Source organism: Erythranthe guttata, chromosome 4 (assembly GCF_056151865.1).
Source record: "Erythranthe guttata isolate IM_541 chromosome 4, IM_541, whole genome shotgun sequence".
NCBI classification, from domain to species: domain Eukaryota; kingdom Viridiplantae; phylum Streptophyta; class Magnoliopsida; order Lamiales; family Phrymaceae; genus Erythranthe; species Erythranthe guttata.
Window position 1 is genome coordinate 18,277,578 of NC_142536.1, and position 24,867 is coordinate 18,302,444.

At 34.3% G+C, this 24,867-nt stretch overlaps 3 protein-coding genes across 7 annotated transcripts; all 3 read right to left on the reverse strand.

Annotated features, from left to right (window-relative positions):
• Positions 1 to 2,632: 2,632 nt before the first annotated feature.
• On the reverse strand, positions 2,633 to 21,622 carry LOC105949012 (calcium-transporting ATPase 4, endoplasmic reticulum-type). Of its 4 annotated transcripts, none has more exons than XR_016030937.1 (10): positions 21,185 to 21,622; positions 19,533 to 21,018; positions 19,119 to 19,191; positions 18,915 to 19,033; positions 18,435 to 18,716; positions 17,948 to 18,331; positions 17,653 to 17,762; positions 17,210 to 17,438; positions 16,415 to 17,114; positions 2,633 to 2,728 (listed from the first exon to the last, which is right to left on the reverse strand). XR_016030937.1 is itself a non-coding variant. In XM_088817165.1 (9 exons), the coding sequence occupies exons 2-9, from the start codon at positions 20,958 to 20,960 to the stop codon at positions 16,533 to 16,535; spliced, it is 3,207 nt and encodes a 1,068-aa protein (XP_088673291.1). In that variant the 5' UTR covers positions 20,961 to 21,018; positions 21,185 to 21,622; the 3' UTR covers positions 16,273 to 16,532. The 4 variants fall into 4 exon arrangements, 2 of the variants coding, with proteins under 2 accessions (XP_088673291.1, XP_088673292.1); XR_016030938.1 differs by having other exon boundaries at positions 21,188 to 21,556; XM_088817165.1 differs by lacking the exon at positions 2,633 to 2,728 and having other exon boundaries at positions 16,273 to 17,114.
• LOC105949172 (putative LRR receptor-like serine/threonine-protein kinase PAM74) lies at positions 3,082 to 6,706 on the reverse strand. Its single transcript, XM_012972461.2, has 9 exons — positions 6,495 to 6,706; positions 5,888 to 6,413; positions 4,637 to 5,121; positions 4,412 to 4,544; positions 4,203 to 4,271; positions 4,041 to 4,112; positions 3,864 to 3,935; positions 3,521 to 3,753; positions 3,082 to 3,401 (listed from the first exon to the last, which is right to left on the reverse strand). Exons 1-9 carry the CDS (start codon positions 6,559 to 6,561, stop codon positions 3,247 to 3,249), a joined length of 1,812 nt encoding a protein of 603 aa, XP_012827915.2. The 5' UTR covers positions 6,562 to 6,706; the 3' UTR covers positions 3,082 to 3,246.
• Positions 7,520 to 11,824, reverse strand: LOC105967913 (putative leucine-rich repeat receptor-like serine/threonine-protein kinase At2g19230). 2 transcript variants are annotated; one of them, XM_088817168.1, is made up of 8 exons: positions 11,585 to 11,824; positions 10,564 to 11,089; positions 9,425 to 9,906; positions 9,205 to 9,337; positions 9,008 to 9,076; positions 8,837 to 8,908; positions 8,214 to 8,285; positions 7,520 to 8,124 (listed from the first exon to the last, which is right to left on the reverse strand). In XM_088817168.1, the coding sequence occupies exons 2-8, from the start codon at positions 10,950 to 10,952 to the stop codon at positions 8,049 to 8,051; spliced, it is 1,293 nt and encodes a 430-aa protein (XP_088673294.1). In that variant the 5' UTR covers positions 10,953 to 11,089; positions 11,585 to 11,824; the 3' UTR covers positions 7,520 to 8,048. The 2 variants fall into 2 exon arrangements, with proteins under 2 accessions (XP_088673294.1, XP_088673293.1); XM_088817167.1 differs by lacking the exon at positions 11,585 to 11,824 and adding an exon at positions 11,165 to 11,302.
• Positions 21,623 to 24,867: the final 3,245 nt, after the last annotated feature.

Below are 24,867 nucleotides of genomic sequence, written 5' to 3' on the forward strand. Positions count from 1 at the left end.
TCGAACAATTACATTGTAATTGATACAAATAAAATTACAATTAATTGCATAATCGAATCTTGTTTAATATAAACTAAAAACTTAATGCTAAAGAAATGCAAGATTTCGAAAATATATCGAAACCTTTCAAGTATAAGGCAGTATCTTGGTATGTTTTGATTGGTGTAGATTTAACTGCAACACTTTGCTGGCTCCTAATTGCGTTTTTCTTTTTTTTTTTTTGATAACGAAGGAATTATCGGTATTTGCTAGTGCCAACTAATATACCCGAACCAGTGGCGGAGCCACCCTTTGGCAAGGGTGGGCTCCAGCCCACTCTCATTTTTTAAAAAATTAAATTATATATTATGTCTATATATAATTAGCCCCCCAAATAGTTGAATTTAGCTCACCCAAGTAATTTAGTTTAGCTTATCTACCAAAAAAATTATGTTATATGAATAAAAAGAATTAGTTTATAATTTGTAGTTATTTTATGCTATTTTATGTTAATGAATAAAAAAAAAAAACCTGTCTCGAATTCCTGGCTCCGCCACTGCCCGGAACCGATAACTTCTAATCGGGAACTTACTATGAAAATAGCCTAACATATTGATAACTTAAACTCAGATAACTGCACATATCATGAGATATCAGATAATAAAAATCGAAGAAACGTATCTTTTTCTTCATCTTCGTCGTAGTGCAGAATAGCCCAATCCTCGATTATTCGGTTAGTGAAGAACTAGTATAAGTCTTGCAAGAGTTCCCTATGTGCAGAGATCAGGATTGCTTGTCACCCTGGAAATTAATATAAGACCATCTTTGTTTTTTTAGTTGAAAATTAATAAAGAACACTTTTCGAAACTCGAGTTTACACTAAATTTAGGCTGTTTTTCTTCGACAAATAATCCGGTATAGGGCCGCTGAATTCGTGCTTGCCACCAGGTGTAGGGTCGAACAAATCATGACGGAGTGACGGAGCATGGAAGCCGTAAAAAGAATTAATCCTATAGAATATACTCGAAATTCACTGAAGAATTAAGCAAAAGACGACGAGTTTCTTTTCTTCTTTTCTCAATAAATGACTTGAACTCGTAACCAAATAGATCTTAAAACTTAGTTAAATTGGAAAACACAAAATATTACCAAATGTAGTAAAAACGAGACAATACTTAATTAATTCTAGTAGATTTCCTTAATTTTGGAAACACTAATTCGCAAAATTGGAATCCGAAATTTCAATATCAATAAAACAAAAAAAAAAAAAAAAACAACAACAACAACAAATTATATCATCTGATTTCTACTATGCTACATCGGCTGAAATTCATCGAACTTAAAATACAAATAACCAGAATTCTCTTCGAAAGACTGAACTCTTCAAACTAACGATCATCACCAAGAAATTTTCTCATATACGACGAACGCCCTTAATTTCCGTGCAATATTTTGGAAAATTACGGTAATATATACTTTATTTTATTTTATTATTGTTCAAACAAATTACTATATATGCTAATAAATCAAAACCAAACAAAACACCTTCAATCAGCAACATCATTAATCTTAACACTACCGCAAGACATCATCCGCCGGAGAACAGAGTTGAACGGCTTATTACTCCGGCAGCCGCCATCGGATCGTCTCTTTCTCTTATATTTAGGGTGGCCGAGCCAGTCATAGGTGTAGTCTTCTTCTCTTGAGAAAGTGTAGCTTCTCAAAAATACCCGTCTGCATGCGACGTACGCATCTGCCGCCTTCTTCCTGTCTCGGCCGCATCCATCACCACCGCCATCATCGCCGCCCTCGCCAATACTCTCGCATCCGCCGGAGATCAAAGACCTCATGAACTCAGCATCGGATTCCGGCCACTTGTAAACGACGTTGAAATACGTTGATCCCTCCGGAACAAGCTTCTTGTTTGCGCCCATCTTTTTTAATTTCTTGCTGCAAATTTGTTTAGGTCATATATATATATATATATATATATATAATTATATTAAATACCTTTTCAAGTAGGATTTGAAGACATGCAACGAGGAAGTTTAATTAGGACTAGGACACTTGATTCTTGAATAATTGGTTGTTTGTTTATTTATTTATTTTTATTGTTCCCTAATTAGGTGACTAGGATTCGACACTCAATCCTAAACATGGTACCAAAAAGATTTGTAAATTGTAATCAAAAGAATTTAGTTCAATTTAACGGAATTCCTTTAAGATTTGATGGAATATTCCATTTTAATTATTTTTGATACATTATGAAAAGATAATAAATAATTAATTTTATAATTTAAAAATAATATTTGCAAACAAAAAAAATATAACTTAAAAAAATATTATAGAAAATATTAATATGCAAATAATTGTTTAGAATTACCTTTTTGTTGATATTACTTGAATTTAGGAACATAACTTGAATTGTTTAGAAATTATCTTTTTGTTGATATATGTTTTCCTATTGTTACTATTTCGTTAAAGTTAACTGAATTTATTTGCGAGACTAAAAAATATACCAAAAATAATAAAACTCAAGTAAACAATGTCAATAAGACAATAGAAAATGAAAGAGACCAAATAAATTAGTATCTTGGAAACGATTCCTTGGCTTCAAATGTAACAAGTTTGGCTCACAATTATCAAGCAATCATTGGGTTAAAAATATTTTAAAAAAAATATTTAAAATCAAAAAAAATAAAAAAACAAAAAAAAGAAAGTTGAAATCATCCTACATATCTGAAAAGTACTACAATGTCTAACCAATGTATCAAATCTCCACGCCGTTTTATTTTTTTCTGTATCAAAGGGTCCGACAAAGTGCAAGTCAAAGCGAACTTTTTTAATTCCGACGGAATTTTTCGACTTTTGACCAAATATCTTCATTTTGATATCCGATATTCCGATTTTTCTAATTGAAATATTGGAATATTAAATTTTTTATTATGATTTCCGACCCAATTTCGATATTCTAAAATTCGATGATTCTTGATATTTTTTTTTCCAAATATTTTATGAAATAATTTTGAATTATCATGTTTTCTTCTATGAGTTAAATCCGAGTAACCAAACTTAAAACTGCAACTAGCAAAGAACATTCACTAGTCCAAAATGAGGTAATTAATAAAAAAATGAATCTTATAGAAAATCACAAGGGCAAGGCTAGCTTACAAGCTCTAAACAATACTCTACAAACTCAAAATAAATAAATAAATTAAAATCGAACACATCTGCGTTTTTTAATTAACAAAAATGCAGCTTAAGTAATTAACTCGAAGAAGTAGTTCCATTTGCGTGCTGATTTGTTTGATCGTCGCCTTGATCGTACTCCATGTTTACCTTGATTTCGTTCATAACCGAATCACCCACTCCACCTATTATTTGAGGGTTTATCGTTGATGTTTGTGGCATGTTTGCTCCTCCTAAAAAAATAAATTAGAATATCAAAAATTAAAATGAAGACAAAAATATTCGAAAATCGGAAATTTTGGAATAAAAAATCGACGGGACTCGAATCGTCGTTCCGAAAGTATTTACTGACCTGAGCTAATTGCAGCAGTTTTTCTTCTCTTGTGTTTCAATATAAGGATGGCTCCCAATACAGCCCATATTATTATAAAAATTGGAACTGTGATTCCAATTATTAAACCCAATTTATTTTTCTTCTTCTTATTATTATTAGATCCCCCAATTCCTGGATTATTATTATTGGTTGGTGTAGAAGAACTCTTGCATGAGTTTCCTGATTTGCACAAACCAGGATTACCTGTCACCCTGGAGAAAAATATAAAATATGATGATTATTTTTTCCAAGTATTTTTTTTAATTATTATTATTAAATGGAACTTTTTTCGAGCAAGAATTATGAAGTGCAATTTTCTTACACTAAATTTAGGCCGTTTTTCTTCGACAAAGAATCCGGTACAGGGCCGCTGAATTGGTTGCTTGCCAGATTCCTGTGGTATATATATTACATATGAACAAAATAAATCATTTAATTTTCTACTAATTAATATTTAATAAAATTAAATATTTTGGAAAATGTTGAAAAATGTGCTTACAGTTGTTTAAGATTTGGTAAAGTGGCAAGGAATTCAGGGATTGGCCCTTCTAAGGTGTTGTTATGAAAATCTCTGCAAATTAAGAAACTATAATTAGAAAAATAGAAAATTAATTATTTAATTAATTAGCTAAAACATGTTTAATAAATTAAATATTCTCACATTGTTTCAAGTGCATCCATTGTACTAAAATCTGGAACCACCCCTGTGAGATCAAAGCTACTAAGATACCTGCGATCAAGAAACATATATATATCACACACCAAGAAAAAAAAAACCGATTTGTATGTGTCGTATTATGTTTCAAAAACCTAGTATTGTAAACCGAAAAAAATATCAAGAGTGGGATTTAAAATGAGTGTAGAGATTACAATGCTGTTACTCGCGGCACAGGATCGCTGCTACAGTTGATCCAGTCCCACGAGTAAGGCGCCGGCAGACAAGGGTCCCCACCCCAATCTTGTAGCGTAGCAAAAGCATTTTGCAAAGAAGATAATCCTTCAACTAAAATTCCGAAAAAAAAAAAAACATTAGTATAAATCATTGTGATTAAACTCAAATAAATTTAAAAAGAAAAAAAAAAAAATTTACTATACCATCTTTGCCGTTAGTTCCATCCGTAAGCAAATCTCCGATAAGGAAAACTTCCATAGCGTTGATGAGAGGGGGGAGAGTCGAGTCATCGGTAGGCACTAATGTAAAACTCGTATTCGAAGAAACGGTGAGGTTGCTAGCGTACAGTTCCGTGCAGTCCCCGTAAGGCGGGACCAAGGGCTGGTCCAATAGCGGGTTGTTGTCCATAAGAACTTGAAAGGATCTCTTTTGGGTGGTTGCGTCCAGCTCAGCGACTTCGGAGAAGTACATGTTCAAGTAGACGGGAACGCCAACTGGAGGGAACGAACCCACGAGCAACTGGATTGTTGTCGTGGGTGTAACTGCAGTAACTGCATTCTGGAGAACTGGAGTGGGAGGTTGGTCCAGTGCTGTTGTCGTGGCGAGGAAAGTGTCGCTTGGTACGTTGATTAGCCCATTTTTGCCTACTGCTGGTGTCCATAATCTGTCGTAAGGGTCGTCTATGTATCTAATATGTGGCAGGAAATTAATTAGTTTCGAAACCGAAACCGAAACCAAAACCGAAATTATTTATTTATTAAAAAAAGGTTCATCTGAATTATTAAAAGGACTACTCATCATGTTATAAATATAAGAGAAAACCACGCCCTATAAACCATCATTTAGGGGTCATGTGCTAAAATAACTGCATTGTGGGGGTTTTTTGCTAATATTTATAATAACACAATGGTTTTTTAGCAATTCAATATAATATAAATGTACTAAAATGCAATAACAAAAAATATTATCTCACACATGCCGACATGCGGCATGCCCTTCTTCGTCGATATCCTATGTTAATTATACCTAGTGAAATTTCCAATTTTGCCCTCAACTAAGTTGAGATAAGAAATGGGAAAATTATAGTTTCCACCCCTCAAGTTTGTATCAATTCCATATTTGGTCCTCCATATTCATGAAAAACACATTTAGTCCCTCATATTTCAATAATTTAACAATTTTGGTCATTTCCTTCAATTTACCGAGTTAATGCATTTTAGGGCACACGCTTGATTCCGTTAATACTAACAAAAAATTGACGGAAAAGACTAAAAGTGTTGAATTTTTAAGCATATATGGGGGACCAAATATATTGTTTTGTGAACACGAAAGACCAGGCATGAAATTGGTGCAAATTTGAGAGATAAAAACTATAAATTAGTGCAAGTTTCCAAGAAAAAAAGAAGAAGAAATCTAAATCCAAGAAAATGAGTATATATATATGAAATTGATACCTTATAGTTTCATTAGCACCATAAGCAACCCTTTTGATCAAATGAAGGGGATAATCTTGATCACCATTGCTATACATTGTCAATCCCACGCTACGAACTTCAATAGCCGAAATAAACGGGAATTGACCGGGTTTCGTTTGAGCAACGCAAACACTCACATAATCCAATCTCGTAACATAAGTCGCCTCGTAATAAGCATACTCCGTACCCGAAGTGTCAACGGTCACCCAATAGTTCCCGTCGAATTGAAGATCGAAGGACGGCGGCGAAGACAACCCGTCGTAGTTCCCGTAGAAAAAACTAGCGCGCACAATTACCCTTTCGCCCTTGCTAGCTTCGATCGAGTAGCAGTTCTTTTTACGAGTAGTGAACACTCTTAGTGTGTCCATTACAGGGGATACGGAGTTGCTTGTTCCGACAACCTTCGATTCCCCGTTTTGCATGTAGGCTTCGTCTCCTGTCCACACGAGTAGATTTTCGTCGGTGTACGTTGTTTTCGACGATCCACAGTCTATGCTCACGAAAACTGCATGAGACAAATAAATTAATATTAGAGGACTAGATATTAATTAAGCTAGTATAAAAGGGCTGGAAAGTAAATACTTACCATTAGCTGAGGTTGATAAAATGCAGAGAGAGAAAAGGAGGAAGATGATATGGATCAGGATTGCCATAGGGAAATTTGATATTGATAATTGAGATTTAGTCCTTCAATTTATATACTCTCTCTTGAATGCCAAAGAGTTCTTGTCTGAATTATATAGCTTACATTGAATGGACAGAATTAATACAAGAATGTAAAGTTGACTTCATTTGCATGAGTTGACTTGATTCGGATCACATCGAATTGGATTATATTAACTTTTTATTGACTAGTTATTTATTTAATTTTAAGATATTCACAATTTCTCAGCCCTCGTTCGATCACCTGTATTGAATTAATTCCTTAATGACTAATTATTTATTTAGTCAATAATATGTTCGTCTCGTTAGATTAGTTCTCGTATTAAATTAATTAAATTCTGGTATTATATTGAATTTGACAATAAAACATCTTACATGATAAAATTAAATTATGATTTTAGGAATAAAATTGTTTTATTTTTCTTCTTCTTGTTTAGTTATTCTCCTACAAAATTAATTGTATGGGAACGGAATGCTACCAAATAAATGAAATAATAGCATGTAGTATAACAACGGACTTTAATTTTTATAGTAATTTTGAATAAATACGAATCTTATCAATCGACTGTATTATTAGTCATTACTATTTAGTCAGTAGAACTTAATAGCAGTCGACACATATTTGCTGGTTGGAATTGTGAGTCCATGATTAATTGGTGATTGATTTCATTTGGGGCAGTCTCCATTGGCTGCACATGTAGATTCATGGTTCATAATGAACAAATAGAGGAGAAGTCAAAGCTGAACACAAGGAGTTGACCGTTGCAGTCAACCCACTATATCATTTTGTTTTTATTTAACACCGTCCCGAAATATCATTTTCGTCGACATAAAAAAAAAATTCATTCATGTATGTGCAATAAATAAATTTTATTATTGTGTAATAACTTGCAAACCATACGAAAATGGTAAAAACAGCATCGGACAAATCTAGAACGATAATTCAGATTTCATACATAGAATTTTTCTTAACTAATTAAACGAACTCGAACAATTACAATGTGTTTGTTCTCTTTTACATTGTAATTGATATAAATAAGATTACAAGTTAATCGAATCTTGTTTAATATAAACTAAAAACTTGAAGAGTAATGCTCAAGAAATGCAAGATTTCGAAAATATATCGAAACCTTTCAAGTATCAGGCAGTATCTTGGTATGTTTTGATTGGTGTAGATTTAGCTGCAACACTTTGCTGGCATTTAGATTCTTGCACAAAAATCTTCCTTGTCATCGTTGACTTATTCATGGCTCCTAATTCCGGTTTTTTTTTTTTTTTTTTTTTTTTTTTTTTGGTAACGAAGGAATTATCGGTATTTGTTGGTGCCAACTAATATACCCTGAACCGATAACTTCTAATCGGGAACTTACTATGAAAATAGCCTAACATATTAATAACTTAAACTCAGATAACAAAAATCGAAGAAACTTATCTTTTTCTTCATCTTCGTCGTAGTGCAGAATAGCCCAATCCTCGATTATTCGGTTAGTGAAGAACTAGTATAAGTCTTGCAAGAGTTCCCTGATGTGCAGAGATCAGGATTGCCTGTTACCCTGGAAATTAATATAAGACCATCATTTTTATTTTATTAATTTTTTAATTCAAAATCAATAAAAAAGCACTTTTCGAAACTCGAGTTCACACTAAATTTAGGCCGATTTTCTTCGACAAAGAATCCGGTACAGGGCCGCTGAATTCGTTGATTGCCAGATTCCTGTGGTGTATATATATATGAACAAAATAAATCATTTAATTTTCTACTAATTAATAGTTCATAAAATTAAGGGTAAATTACAAACACCCCCGAGGTATGGTCAAATTACGAAAAAAACCCTCATGTTTGAATTATTACATCTACCCCTCAACTATGAATCTTCTTACACGTCCACCCGTTATGGTGTCATATACAACATAATCTTCTAGATTCCGTGGCATGTTCTCTAGTTTGTACTCGTTTTTAAAATGCATTTTCTGATGCACCACAATATGAAATATACAAGCCAAAAAATACATTTTATGATCATCTTGCTTCAAAATGTGGAGTTCGAATGGGATAAAACGGGTACAAAATTGAGAATAGTCCATATAATTTAGAACATTCTACTAAATTTGACACCGCAAGGTGGACGTGTAAGAAGATTTATAGTTTAGGGGTGATTGTAATTACCCAAACAGGAGGGATTTTTTCGTAATTTGACCATACTCAGGGGTGTTTTAATTTACCGTAAATTAAATATTTTGGAAAATGTTGAAAAATGTGCTTACAGTTGTTTAAGATTAGGTAATGTGGCAAGGAATTCAGGGATTGGCCCTTTTAAGGTGTTATTATGAAAATCTCTGCAAATCAAGAAACTATTATTAGAAACATAGAAAATTAATTATTTAATTAATTAATTAGCTAAAACATGTTTAATAAATTAAATTAAATATTCTCACATTGTTTCAAGTGCATCCATTGTACTAAAATCTGGAACCACCCCTGTGAGATCAAAGCTACTAAGATACCTGTTATCAAGAAACATATTTAAAAAAATATATGAAATCATTTTCCTTAATATTTTTCAGTTATATATATATATATATATATATATATATATATATATATATATATATATATATATAAAAAATATTACAGTGCTGTTACTCGCGGCCTAGGGTCGCTGTTACATTCGATCCATTCCCACGAATAAGGCTTCGGTAAACACGGATCGCCGCTCCAATCTTGTAGCACGCCGAAAGCACTTTGCAAAATCAATAATCCCTCAACTAATTAAATCACCAAAAAAACAAATCCATTAAAATAATAACAAAAAGAAAAATCATTAGTAAATAAACAAGAACAAGAGTTTCCACCATCTTTGCTATCGGTTCCATCTTCGAGCAAATCTCCGATTAGGAAAATTTCCATTGCATTAATAATAGGTGGCAATGTCGATTCCTCCATAGGGGCCAAAGCAAATGTAATATTCGAAAAAACCGTAATATTGCTATCGTACACTTCGAGGCAGCTCCCATAAGGCGGTACAATCGGACTATCCAAAATGGGTTCGTCGTCTATAAGAAGTTGAAAGGATCGCTTTTCGGTGGTTGTGTTGAGCAGAGACACTTCGGAAAAATACATACTTAAGTAGATATTAAAATTAACCGGAGGGAATTGCAATCGAAATTTTATCCTATCGGATGGGTCAACTGCAGTCATTGCATTTTGGAGCACTGCAGATGGAGGCCGGTCTAATATACCGGTTCGAATGTGGGGAGCATCACTTGCGACGTCGATTAGTCCGGGTTTGCGTACCGCTGGGGCCCACACTCTGTCGTGAGGATCGTCTCTATATCTGCAATTTTGATTTCGTTCTGTATTATTATCTGTTGTATATACTGTATACATGCATTAGGTAGATAATTATTAAAGGTGGAAATCAGAAGGAGAAAAAAATCCTTTTTTTTTCGAAAACGGAAATCTAATTCCAATTTTGTTTAAAACATATTTGGAAAATCGAAAATTGGAATTTTGGAATTGGACTTAAAAAACTTGTTACTAAAACGAAAAGTTTTGGATCGGAATCGGCGGAATTCGGAAATTCTAAATTTTTTGGTTAACTATGATACAAGTTGCTAACAATATTGATATAAGTGTAATCTTCAGAAAAATTGTCAGATTTTTTAGGAAATTAAAATCGGATCGGAAATCAAAATCTAATATGTATTCCAACTCCGTTGCAATCGGAAAAATCAGATCAAAGTTGAAACTTTCGAAGTTTGGAATGAAAAATATTGTCCAAAATTGGAAATATCTTTTATGGAATCAACGGAATTCAGAATTTATTGCATTTAGTACCCCTGTGTTATACTGAATTGATAAAGAACTCCCCATGTTATATATATATATATATATATATATATATATATATATATATATATATATATATATATATATATATATATATATATATATATATATATATATATATATATATTTGAAGTTGAGATACCTGATAACTTCATTTGTACCATAAGCAACCCTTTTGATCAAATGCAGTGGGTAATCTTGATCACCACGGCTATACATAGTGGATTCCAATCCCCGAATTTCAATACTCGATATAAACGGGAATTGATCCCGTTGAGTTTGAGCAACACAAACACTCACATAATCCCGTTTCGTAACATAAGTCACCTCGTAAAAGACAAACTGCGTGCTCGAAGAGTCAACCGTCGCCCAATTATTCCCATCAAACTGAATACCGAAACTCGGAGGCGAAGACCTATTGTCGTAATTCCCATAGTAAAAGCCCACACGTAAAATTACCCTTTCGCCCTTGTCAACTCCGATCGAGTAGCAGTTCTTTCTCCGAGCAGTGAACACTCTTAGGGTGTCCATTGCAGGGTATAATGAGTACTTTCGGTTTTGGACAACCTTCGATTCTCCGGTTTGTACGTAGCCATTGTCTCCTGTCCACTCGATTAGATTCTTATCGGTGTGATTTTCCGACGACCCGCAATCAATGCTCGTAAAAACTGTTTTAAATTATATTAAGTAAGCACAAATAATATGATTATCTAATGAGATAAAGGGTATGAAAGTAATTTTACCATTGGCTGAGGCTGATAAAATGGAAATGGATGAAATTAGGATGAAGATGATATGATTCTTCTTCATATGAAATCAATCAGAATTTTCAGATTCAATGTTCATTACAATGAGTTGGGGTTTTAATTAGGTCAATGCAATATATATATATATATATATATATATATATATATATATATATATATATATATATATATATATATATATATATATATATATATATATATATTTTTTTTAAATCTCATATTTAATTAATTCTTAATTATCAAGTGGGAATAGAAATTTTGATTGAAGATTCCATAGATAAATTGAAAATATTGATAATCAGATGGGAATTTTGAAAAAGGGGGAAAATAAGAACGAGCACCTGAGAATTGAGATGGGTTTAGGGTTCATCAATGGACTCCATCCAATTTATTTACCAGAATAATTGCGGTATGAAGTCCGCTAGTTTCTCAGTTTAACTCGCCGATTTGAACCCCCAAAACGCCTCCGTTAGGAGAATATTCCGTCAATGTGTCCGGTTCCCGATGACCTCATCGAAAACGAAGACTTAATTTTTTGACCCGCGGGGCTCCGTTTAACAGGCGGTCGACCCGGGAAATTTGGGCGGGTCGTTTCGAACCATATTTTATGGCGCTTCAATGTTATAATTCAATATTTAAAAATATTTATATAATTGTCCATTTTTTTTATTTCGATCCAATTTTTTTTTTATTTTGGAACAAAAAAATTTCATTCTAATTTTTGAATTTTTTTATTTCTTATTATACAATTTCGATGGAATTAAAAGACAATGTTTAATGACGAAGGGACGGAGCATGGAAGCCCTAAAAAGAATTAATCCTATAGAATATACTCGAAATTCATTGAAAAATTAAGCAAAGGACGACGAGTTTCTTTTTTCCATAAATGTCTTGAACTCGTAACCAAATAGATCTTAAAACTTAATCAAATTAGAAAACACAAATCATTACCAAATATAGTAAAAAAAACGAGATAATACTTAATTCTACTAGATTTCCTTAATTTTGGAAACACTAATTCGCCTAATTGCAATCCTAAATTTCAATAAAAAAAAGAAGAAAACAAATTATATCATCTGATTTCTACTATGCTAGAGCACGTGAAATTTATGAAATAGATCTTTATTATTCACATACACAGCAAGACACAAAAATAAATAAATTCACGTTGGTGGTGTGTATCAACGGTTTAACTTACAAATAACCAAAATTCTCTTCAAAAAACCAAAGTCTTCAAACTACGTACCGTTCATCACGAAGAAATTGTCTCATATACGACGAACGCCCTTAATTTTTGTGCAATATTTTGGAAAATTACGGTAATATATACTTTATTATATTATTGTTCAAATAAATTACGATACAAATAAAGATAATAAATAAAAAAAAAAAAATCAAAACCTAACAAAACACCTTCAATCAACAACATCATTAATCTTAACGCTACCGCAAGACATCATCCGCCGGAGAACGGAGTTGAACGACTTATTACTCCGGTGGCAGCCGCCATCGGATCGTCTCTTTCTCTTATATTTAGGGTAGCCGAGCCAGTCATAGGTGTAGTCTTCTTCTCTTGAGAAAGTGTAGCTTCTCAAAAATACCCGTCTGCATGCGACGTACGCATCTGCCGCCTTCTTCCTGTCTCGGCCGCATCCACCAACACCGCCATCATTGCCGCCGCCCTTGCCAATACTATCGCAACCATCATTGCCGCCCTTGTCAATATTCTCGCAACCACCGGAGATCAACGACTTGATGAACTCAGCATCGGATTCCGGCCACTTGTAAACGACGTTGAAATAAGTGGATCCCTCCGGAAAAAGCTTCTTGTTTGCGCCCATCTTTTTTCTTGCTGCAAATTTATTTAGGTCAGATGGATATTATTTATCTATATATATAGTATATATATACATTAAATACCTTTTCAAGTAGGATTTGAAGACATGCAACGAGGAAGTTTAATTAGGACTAGGACACTTTAATAATTGGTTTTTTATTTTTTTACTTATTTTTATAGTTCCCGAATTAGGTGAGTACTAGGATTCGACCCTCAATCCTAAATATGGTACCAATAAGATTTGTATTCGTAAGAATTTAGTTCAATTTAACGGAATTCCTTTAAAATTTGATGGAATATTCTATTGTCAATTTTTTTTTGATAAATTATGAAAAGATAAAAAATAATTAATTTTAGAATTTACAAATAATATTTTCAAACAAAAAAATATAACTTACAATATTATAAAAAATAGAGTAAATTACAACCAACCCCTGAGGTATGGTCAAATTACGAAGAAAACGCTCAGGTTTGGATAATTACATCTACCCTTCAACTATGAATCTTCTTACATATCCACCCTTATAATGTCAAATTCAGCATAATCATCTAGATTCCGTGGAATGTTCTCTAGTTTGAACTCGTTAGTTTGAACTCGTTTAATCAAAAATACAGTTTTTGATGCACCGCAATCTGATATATACAGGACGAAAAACACATCTTATAATCATCTAGCTTCAAAATGTGGAGCTCGAATAGGATAGAACGGTTCTAAAATTGAGAATATTCCATATAATGTATAAGATTCCACTAAATTCGAAACCGCAAAAGTGGACGTGTAAGAAGATTTATAGTTGAGGGGTGGTTGTAATTATCCAAATATGAGGAGTTTTTTCGTAATTTAACTATAACTCAGGAGGTTGGTTGTAATTTACCCCAGAAAATATTAATATGCAAATAATTGTTTAGAACTTTTTTTTGTTTTTTATATGACTTGAATTTAGGAACATATCTAATAATTATAGGGCTTATTTTACATACCCCTAAGAGGCAAATTAACTAGGGATAAACCTAATGAAAAATCTTCCTTTGACATACCCCTAAAGTTAGGAAAGTACAATACTACCCCTACAGGACAAATACGCTGGAGAATAAATAAAAAATTTGACAAAATCAAATCCGTATAACCGCGCATTTCCCCAAAAATCTAAATTACACGCAACATATCAGCAGAGAAGATTGTCGTCTCCAACCTACCTCCGCCTGTGGAAACCGCCGACCACAAAACCCACCGTCTTTCACCTCCGACGGACAACAAAGCTACTCGTTTCTTCGCTGTCGTATTAAAGCTCCTCCCCAAAAACCAGAACAATGGTGAAAAAGGCAAAAGTTATGAAGAAAACAGGTACTTTTTACAAAAAAATATGTAAATGGGTATTGACATTGTTTCTCGATTTTTTTTTTCTTTTTTCCGTTTATGTGTTCTGTGCTTCTAACGAATCGTCTTCAGACTACTGCCTGGAAGATGAAGAGACGGGCGAGCACGATTGGGAATCTGCAGACTCTTGGGATTAAACTTATTTTGTTATTTTCAATAATATTTTGCTTTAGATATTGCACTTTTGTGTATTATGCTTTTATTATAATTAAAAGTTTCATCCCATTGTACCAAATATTTTCCCCACAAACAATCAATTAGTTCATAAGAATTTGCAACCGATAAACCTACATATAAACCGAGACTTGAAGACAACAACAATAATATAACTACATGTAACTATGGCTACAAATACAGAAAAATACTTGTTTATATTTACAACACATGCAATTTCATACACGAATAAACAACTAAAACATACCTAAAACTTCAATCTTAACGTAGATATAGATGCTTATTTCCAAAGTAATCGTTCAAGTCATCCTATTCATACTTAGAGAGTTAGAGTCGGATTATATGCTTTTCAGCACAATATCACTACATACAACTATACGTAACTACACATAACTGTGGACCGAGTGATGTTGTGCACACGACCAATACACATTGAACTAGTTTGACACACCATCAACAAATAGGAAAACAACGCAAAATCAAACACCAATTTGTAATTAGTTCAATTTCAGATGTCAACAAACAATAAAAAACAATCCAGCAAAATAAATTCAGAAAAATGTTAAAATTCTAAGCCATGATCATAATACAAGTTCTCTTGTTGTGGGTGCCAATGTGATTACACCTGTTGCACTTCATCTTCCTTGATATGTTTTCCCCAACAGAAGGAATTTTTTTGTTCTTCGGCCTGCGTAAACGCGAACACACTGCATAAACTCTTTCACACCACCTCAAACACAAAAACCAACAAAAGCATATAAAACTAGTACTAAACTATAACTAGTCTTACAAATATATCTTACATATGGATACACATTGCCAACGAACTCTACATACGCGAAATCTGATAAACATTACTACATGTAACTACCAAATGAAAAACACAAAAACAGAGAATACATCAACACATGATCACTCCATAAACACATTTAAAGACAAAAAAAAAAAACACAAGATCTACAAAAATTATAAGCGATTTACATAATACATAATATTCGTCGACAATTAATTCTGATGTGTTAAAATTTAAAAAACACTTACAGAGGCGACGTCAACGTATTCGAAAATGGATGATACAGATATCCACAAATTACACCGAATACGAAAATCGAAAGGTTTGAAACAAAATGAATATCTCACGAAATACCGAAGAAAAATCAGTTTCCGTGATATGTCGCACGTTTTCCGCATTCACGGAGAATTAAAATGCTGGGATCACATATACATGGCAACGTCCATGTGTAGGAAAAGGGCTACTAAGGGCACTTTAGCTACTTCATGTATGCCCAGGGGGGTCTGTCAAATTATTTTCGAAATGAGGGAGGTTAGTCATAGAGTGGAATCTGCATAGTTGTTAATTAGATATAATTTGGAAATTAGGGGTCTCTAAAATAATCCCATAATTATAATACATCATCTACATATATTCTTTATTTGAATCCTTTTATATTTTATTTGATTATATATGTTTTTCTATTGTTACTATTTCATCCACTAAATAAAAGGTTAAAGTTAACTACATTATGCACTGGAGGACTATTAATTGTAGGGTTGAGGGATGAAAATGAGAAACTAGAGACATGAGGGACTAAATAATAATACAAGGGGTTATTAGTGAGACAAAAATGTATGAGAAATAAATAAAACTCAAGTAAATAAGACAATAGAAAATGAAAGACCAAATAAAATGGTATCTTGGAAACGATTCCTTGGATTCAAATGTAACGAGTTTGGCTCACAATTATCAAGCAATCATTGGGTTAAAATATTAAAAAAAATTAAAAAAATAAAATAAAAAAGAAGAAAGTTGAAATCATCCTACATATCTGAAAAGTACTACAATGTCTAACCAATGTATCAAATCTCCACGCCGTTTTATTTTTTCTGTATCAAAGGGTCGGACAAAGTGGTAAACGCCATTACAACACGAGTTCGATAATAATCTTCTCTTATCTTCACTCTGCTTTTTGTTTCGAATATCTTTTCGAACTCGAATAACGAATGCCACTCGTACACCTACCCACAAACTTGAGAACCTCATCGATCAGAATCACGGGCAAAGCCACGGCCAATACCAACAGCCACTCGTTCAGGCTGAGAGGCACAATGCCGAATATTTGAGCAAGAAAAGGCACATACAGGATCAAGAAATGCAGCCCAAACGAGATCGACATTGCCAGAAGCAGCCATGGGTTGACCCATGGAGGCATGGTCAAAAGGCTTCCATCTTCGGACAGTGCATTCAGTGAATTGAACATCTCGATGGCAACAAGAACAGAGAGTGACAGAGTCATGGCTTTGATTTTTCCAGTCTGGAAATAGTCGCACGGGTTGTCGAATTTGATTTCTTGATTCCCAGCCATGAAGGGCGAAGCGGTGAAATTGTCCCACGTTGAGCACTGTCCCCAGTTAGACAGCTGCGAATATGTCACGAGGCTGTGGCCATCTCCGCTGAGGTCAATGCCTAGGAAAGACGAACGAGTGTACCAGATTATGAATATTCCCACTGTTGCTATACCAACGTAAGCTCCAATAACCTGAATCGAAACGAACAAATTAGTAAACATGGAATTACTTATTTTAGAGATTTTCGAGTTTTCTTTAGGGGAATGAGGGAATAACGAGGTTTTACCAGGTAACGGAATAGAATCCATGGACTGATCAATGAGTCGTCACTTCTACGAGGAGGTTTCTTCATGATATCTTTGTCTGGTGGATTGAATCCCAAAGCAGTAGCTGGTGGTCCGTCGGTTACCAAGTTAACCCACAGAAGCTGTACCGGAATAAGACCCTCGGGAATGCCTAAAGCAGCGGTGAGAAATATGCAGGCAACCTCGCCAATGTTTGAGGAGATCATGTATCTGTAACAAGGTATAACAAATATAAGTACAATTTATACATCATTTATAGCCATAGTTTGAAGCAACTAGACCCTAATTAGTCATAATCTCAATATTACGGGGCTTAAACGTCTAAGAAAAAGTTGGTGAATATTGAAATAAAAATGTCAAAAGGATCGATAAAATTCGAACTATATAAGCTAGTGAAGATGGAATACTAGTATAAAAATAAGACCTGATGAAGGCCTTCATGTTGTTGTAAATGGATCTTCCTTCACCAACAGCAGAAACAATTGTGCTGAAATTGTCATCCGCCAAAACCATGTCAGAAGCTTCCTTTGCAACCTAGAAGGAAGGCAAGAACAAAATATTAGAAATACTTCGATACACTGTTCAGATAGGTAAAGTCACATAAACCAGAATATCATGAGATAGTTTGTTATAAAACAAGAATGAAGAAGCAGATTTTGAATGAAAATCAATTTATAAATAGGATGGCACAGTGAATATTATATTGATAAAATAATCACCTCTGTCCCTGCAATGCCCATCGCAATCCCAATGTCGGCCAACTTCAGGGCGGGTGCATCATTAACTCCGTCCCCAGTCATGGCTACCACTTCACCAGAATCCTTGAGCAGCCTCACGATTTCTTGCTTATGTCTTGGTTCAGCCCTTGAGAAAAGAAGCCCTCCGTCCTGATTTAAATAATTTTCTTTGTCCTGACTGGAGAGTTCCATGAACTCTTTTCCCGTCAAGCTCCTTGAACTGATATCTTCATGGCGTCCAAAAACACCTATGTCACGACAAATTGCTTCAGCTGTGGCTTTGTTATCTCCTGTGATTACCATAACTCGAATGCCAGCTGTTCTGCAATCTTCAATTGCTTGAGGGACTTCTTTCCGAGGAGGATCCTTTGACAATTAGAAAAGCCGTACAATTCATTTAGAATTTCTGTAAGGTTCATAACCGATGTGGAATTGAAGGGAACAGTAAAATAGAAACAAAAAGCCTCACCCTTAAACCAGCAAGGCCAGCAAAAATTAAATTGCTCTCAATTGAAGAATAAGTTTCAGGTTTCAATAAGAGCTTGTGAGCTGGATGGTCTTCATCACCATTATATGTATCAAATTCTGGTAAATGGTGCTTGTATGCAAAACCCAGAACTCGTAACGCATTGCTTGACAGTTCATGAAGGCTTTCCAATATAACTTCCCTTAAACTTTGATCTAGTTCTACAACCGAGCCATCAAGCAATTGCACAAAGGAACTTCTATCCAATAATGTCTCAACTGCACCCTGCATAATCGCAAGGAAGTTAGTATCGAAATTAAACAACAAAAAAAGACCTATATCTTTTTTTTTTGGTGCGGGAGGGCAGTAGGTATATCCAAAAACAAAAGAAAGACACTGAACCAAATGCCCCTATCAATGAAAATCTTTAATAGTATTGAGTAGCAGGGAATTAATAATTAATAAAGGGGAAAAGAACCGTACCTTAACGAATAACTTGTTTCCAACGCTAGAACTCACAATAACTCCCATGGATTTTCGATCACGATCAAACTCAAGGGTGGCAATCCGCTGTTCAATTTTGTTCCATGTGTAGGCGCAAGCTGCGATGAACATATAAAAATTGCAAATGAGTACAGAAACCAAACATAGCAAAAAAAAAATTGAGTTATTTAGAAGACAACTTACTTAAAACACCATCATATCCTGAAGAGGATGTAGAACTTAGTTCATTTGGAAGTCCCATTTTCTCAACCAGAACCTGAAAATATAATCACGTCAAGCATTTATCCTTCATAAATTATGAATCTCTAGTTACTTCATACTCGGTAACAAGAAAGCAAAAGTTCATGTTAAAGGAACATAAATGATACAGACAAGAAATCATTAAGGTACTGTTAGTTCATGGTACTGAGAAGAAATTGCAAAGGTACTAATTAGCCTAACTTGGTAAGACATAAGCGGTAATGCGTTGACATACATGCAACAAACTCATAGAACAGCATATATATATCATCAAACCGAACCAGATAGAAAAAAATTGTTGATGAAACTTCTGGAAATATGTATTGTAAATTTTGACCAAGAAAAATCAATTAATACCTTGAGTGCAGCCTCAGTCGGCATTCCATTTGCAACATAATGTCCGGATTTATCTTGCCCAGCTTTTTCCACATCGGCATCGTTGCAAATAGCAGCAATCTTTGCAATCATTTGAAGGTTAGAATCTAATTGACCCACAGGCCAGTTCAGTATCTTCCCATCAAAAGGATCATAGGAAGTTCCTTGCACATCAAATGATCGAACAGCATTTGTGTTGGAACCCATAGCAACAAGCTTAGCCACTGCCATCTGGTTTGTCGTCAGAGTACCAGTCTTATCCGAGCAAATCACAGTTGTGCAACCAAGTGTTTCAACACTAGGTAACTTGCGAACAAGTGCATTCTTAGCAGCCATCTTACGTGTGCCAAGTGCCAAGCAAGTTGTAATAACTGCAGGCAAACCTTCGGGAATAGCAGCAACTGCCAGTGCAACAGCAATCTCAAAGTAGTAAGTGCACTTCTCAAACGAGAACTTGAAATTCCTCGGCCATCCGTCGACAATATCCCACGTAAGAAAATACTTCACATTAATTACCCACACCAAAAAGCAGATGACTAGAATTATGACAGTTAAAGCCTCCCCAAACTCATTCAACTTCTTCTTCAAAGGAGTATCGTCCTCGCTCTCTGCCGCCTCTTGAATCTGTGCATGCACCTTCCCTATCTCTGTATTCATCCCAATCTGAGTTACCAAACAAATACAATTCCCGTTCACCACTGTCGTTCCAGCAAACACCACACACTTCTTCCCCTGAATATCAACATCCGCTGCAACAGCCTTAGTAGTCTTGCTAACTGCCTCACTCTCTCCAGTCAACGACCCCTGTTCAACCCGAAGAGTTGAGCTGATCAAGCTCAAAACCCTCATATCTGCAGGAATCTTATCCCCAACTCTCAACTCCACAATATCTCCCGGAACAAGCTCTTTCGCGGGCAAATGCGAAATCTTTTTACCATCGCGAATAACAGATGCATGCTCCGACTGGATTTCCTTCAATGCATCGAGTGCTTTCTCCGCATTGTTCTCCTGCCAAACCCCAACAATGGCATTCACAATCAATATCAAGAATATAACCAACGGCTCCACAAACGCTGTAATCTCCATCTCCCCACCTTCATTCCCATCGTACAATGCCAACACAAAGGAAACCACTGCTGCCACCAGTAAAATCCTGACCAATGTATCATTAAACTGGTCAAGAACCAACCTGAAAATCGAAGGACCATCATGTTTTTCCAATTCATTGAACCCATAGATCTCCCTTCTTTTCTCGACATCACCACCCGACAATCCATGCTCTCTGCTCACCTCGTATTTCTCCTCACACTCCCTCGCATCTATCGACCACGCCGCAAAGCTATCTCCATCCGTCTCCTTACTAGAACCCGAATTCTCACTCTTCCCATAATCCTCCCCTCCTTTTCCCATCAATAACCGAAATCACAAAAAAAAATCACCAAGCCACCAAATCCAACAAAAAATAACCCTAGAAAACGAAAAAAATAGTCAATGCATAAACACCAAAAAAAATTAGAAAACACCTTCCATCACTAAATTAAATCCTCAACTAAACGATCTACAGTGCATCAATTAAAAATTTAAAAAAATTAAAACTGAAATACGAATAACCAAAGCGATTATCGTCGACTCACCACCTCCAATTGTGCTCGGTGGCTCCCCGATCAATTGAGAACTGTATATCTATCTACGCAATAACGTATAGGTCAAGCGTTCGAGAATCCACCGGAAAATTGAGGAGTGAGAAAATAAATAGTGCCAGGGTTTGAAAATCTCTCTCTCCCTCTCTTCTCTCTCTAGAAACTGTAGATGGTGGTGTGATTGTTACTTATTGGAGACTGTGTCTGTGTGTGTTTGTGTGTGTGTGTGTTAGTGTGTGAGAGAGAGACAAAAAGGCAGGGAACCGTTCTCCTTGTTATACTACGACAAGGTGTATATATATATATATATAAATAAACACAGTAATGCGCTCCCTCCTTTGTTAGCTTCTCCGTACCTTCTCCTCCAATCTTTTGCTTTTACTTTTTTTTTTTTTTTTTTTTTTTATTTTTTTAAATTAGTTTCTCTCTCTCTACTCTTCCTACAAATCTACAAGAGCACATAACTCATCAAATGACCAACATGTCCCTCGCCTCAATTGGGTCATAAATTACTTGGCCAAGTCGAATGACAAAATTGCCCTTAGCCTTAATTGGGTCATAAACTACTAGGCTATATGTTTAGGCTCGTTTTAGGATTTTTTTTTTCTTTTATTTTTAGTGTATTTGGAAGAAATTTGAGATAAAAACTATTTTTTTTTTTGGTTTTAAGAGAAAAATAATTTACAGTTTAGGAATCAAATCATGTCACAAATGTTTGGAGAAAAGGTGTTTTAAAAAATAATTTTTAAAAAACAGAGCGACGTTTATTTATTTTTATTACTTATCATGTATTAATAACGCATAAAACATTTGAATTTTCTAATTCCGTATGTTATTTGAGTCAAGTTTAAAAAACGTAACAATTACATCTTTATTTTGGGGGAAGTGAGAATCTCGATATCGAGCCAAACATTAGATTTTTTTTTTTGATTTTCTTTTAACTATGCACCTGTTAAAAATAGCTTATAAAATATTTAAGAGTTTATAATCTCTTTCGAATTGTTTGATATTTTTTTTAAAGATCTTAATTTTTTTTTTTGAATAAGTTGCTATAGAGCTTTTAGGATATTTTTAAAATAATACATTTAGCTCATATTTTTAATTAAGATCTTACAATTAATAGAAATAACTTACAATGTCATTATTTAAACACTTTATTAATTAATTTTAAAAATAAGTGGTAATATTTAATTATTTATTAATCTTAAAATAATTTATCAAACCTAAGTTTCCCAATTATTTAAAATAAGTTCAGCCCAAAGTCTTTTTTTTTTTTTTATTCTTTTTGATGAGTCAGCCGAAAAGTCTTTAATATATAGTAAAATTAACGAGGGGTAATATTGGGATTTCAGCCAACAAAGATGTGCGCCTCACAATATACCGAGTTGGTGGGCATTGCCCCTTCCAAAAGTTTTGGCCGTCTCAGAACATCTTTCTCGTGTAGATCGTGTTCCCACTTGAATACAACCAATAATCAAACGACACGTCTGCATGCGTGAGTCAACTTTCGTCGCGTAGTATACGTGGCAACATCTCATTGGCCGAGACAATAGCCACGGCGCCTACAGCAGTTGGCAGGGAATCAATAAATTAGATTCCGTGAATTAAATAGAGGCGCGAGGAAACTTCGAGGTTATTGCCCAAATGTCAAGAAAGTGAAACATTACGTGTGCAAAGAATATTCTTTCGTCAATGCCTTTGCTCCTCCGGTCTTTATTTATTTTTTGGGCCCCTGTAATTTTTTTAGCATTAGGAATGGGCCCATTTAGGGCCCATTTTCAGAACAATAACCCAATTACTATATCGGAATAACCCAATTATTTTAGACCTTGGTTGGTTGCCCAGATAAGATTAACTAATATAATGAAAATCCAATCATTTTATCCAAGAAACGTTCCAAATTCCTTAACAGTGATGGAACGCCAGGATTAGGGGTGAAAGTCGGATGGATCGGATCGGAATTCTCTTTTTCGAAAATTTCCAAAAAAATTCTGAAGAACAACATCAATTCCAATTCCAATTCCAAAATTTTCGGAATCTTAAAATACTTTCCAATTCCAAAAGGCTTGGAAATTTCGGAATTTCGAAAAAAAATTGGAAATCACATAAGCTTATAAGATGTTAAAAGGAGCTTATAAGATGTTTTAGAGCTTATAAGCTCTTCCAAAGTGTTTGGTAATTTTTTAGAAAAAGATCTTTATTTTTTTAAAATAAAGCTGTTGGAAAGCAAATAAGATTTTTTTTAAAAAGTACCTCTACCCCACCTTTTTATTTAAGATCTTATTATGAGTAAAAATAGGAAATAAGTTCATTATCCAAACACTCTAAAAATAAATCTTAAAAATAAGACATAACAGTTTATCAGCTCTTAAAACATCTTATCAGACGTAGGAGCTTATCAGCTGTTTAAAATAAGCTTAGCCAAACACCCTTTTAGCCGAAATTTTCGAAAATGTTCACAATTTTTCAAAAATAAGAACATCCACGTCGATAAAAGTAAAATGAATAATTGCAAAATTTCAGTTTAAAAAAATGAACATAATATCCAGTAAAACTTCTAACAACAATTCATTATCTCAAATCCTAAACCAAAACCTATAGGTGTATTTTTCGGAAAATAAGTATGATATAATATATATTATATTTACGGGTGTATTTTTCGGGAATTTTTTTTTTGGAATTTTTCGGAATTAATTTCGAAAATTAAATCGGATCGGGAATCAGAAATTCCAAATTTATTTTACATAATTCCAATTCCAATCCAAAATAATCGGAAAATTTTGAAAATCAGAATGAGAAAAGTTGTTCCAAATTCGGAACTTTTCGCATCGGAACCGGCGGAAATTGGAATTCCCGTTCCAACTTGCACCCCTAGCCGGGACAATGCAATAAATTGGATGGTCGCGGATGTCACGCGTATTGGAATGGGATTAGAACGACATGAATCATCTAAGGGTAGTGATATACGCAGGCCAAATTAAACATTCAGGCACTTTTTTACCATGATTTTTTACCTTTTTACCATAACTATTTACCTTTTGCACTATTCCTACCCAATTAAAAAAAAAAAAAAAAAAAAATTAATTTTTTGTGCTCGTGCAAAAACACACGAGCATTTCAACAGTGCTCATCTGATTTCACACGAGCACTGTTGAAATGCTCGCATGTTTTTGCACGAGCATCTTATAATTCTATAAAAAAAATTATATAAAAAAAAAAAAAAATTAATCTGCTCGTGTAAAAACACACGAGTGGTTGCAAAGTGCTCGTGTGATTTCACACGAGCACTTTGCAACCACTCGTGTGTTTTTACACGAGCAATTAAAAAAATAAAAAATAAATAAAAAGGCCTACTCGTGTGGATTTACACGAGCACAGTGGATGCGCTCGTGTAAATTCACACGAGCAGGCCAACGTGTGATTTTTTTCATTTTTTTTTCCGGATTCGTAATCTACATAACAAGAGGATCGTAAAAACGTAAAAATTATCTCCGATCTGTTGACGATTTGCACGGGCTTTGCGAAAGAAAATCGAAAGGTTGAGAGAGTTTTTGAGTTTTTTTACTTTTTGTTTTTTGAAGAATGGTAAAAAATATGCCTGAATGTTTAATTTTGGCCTGCACAAATCATTTCAGATCATCTAATTTACTTCTCCAGCTCTCCAACGATGATTTAAA

Bases quoted from the DNA above. Each gene is read 5' to 3' on its own strand.
- LOC105949172 (XM_012972461.2), bottom strand. From the start codon at position 6,561: ATGGCAATCCTGATCCATATCATCTTCCTCCTTTTCTCTCTCTGCATT. The intron at 5,122-5,887 runs GTATCAATTTCA...GCCACATATTAG, and splicing joins GGTGCTAATGAAACTATAAG to ATACATAGACGACCCTTACG. The intron at 4,113-4,202 runs GTGAGAATATTT...CTTAATTTGCAG, and splicing joins ATGGATGCACTTGAAACAAT to AGATTTTCATAACAACACCT.
- LOC105949012 (XM_088817165.1), bottom strand. From the start codon at position 20,960: ATGGGAAAAGGAGGGGAGGATTATGGGAAGAGTGAGAATTCGGGTTCT. The intron at 19,034-19,118 runs GTAAGTTGTCTT...TGTTCATCGCAG, and splicing joins AGGATATGATGGTGTTTTAA to CTTGCGCCTACACATGGAAC. The intron at 17,763-17,947 runs GTGATTATTTTA...CCTTCCTTCTAG, and splicing joins TGGGCATTGCAGGGACAGAG to GTTGCAAAGGAAGCTTCTGA.
- LOC105967913 (XM_088817167.1), bottom strand. From the start codon at position 11,231: ATGAAGAAGAATCATATCATCTTCATCCTAATTTCATCCATTTCCATT. The intron at 8,286-8,836 runs GTAAGCACATTT...TATACACCACAG, and splicing joins TTACCTAATCTTAAACAACT to GAATCTGGCAATCAACGAAT. The intron at 8,125-8,213 runs GTGAACTCGAGT...ATTAATTTCCAG, and splicing joins AAAATCGGCCTAAATTTAGT to GGTAACAGGCAATCCTGATC.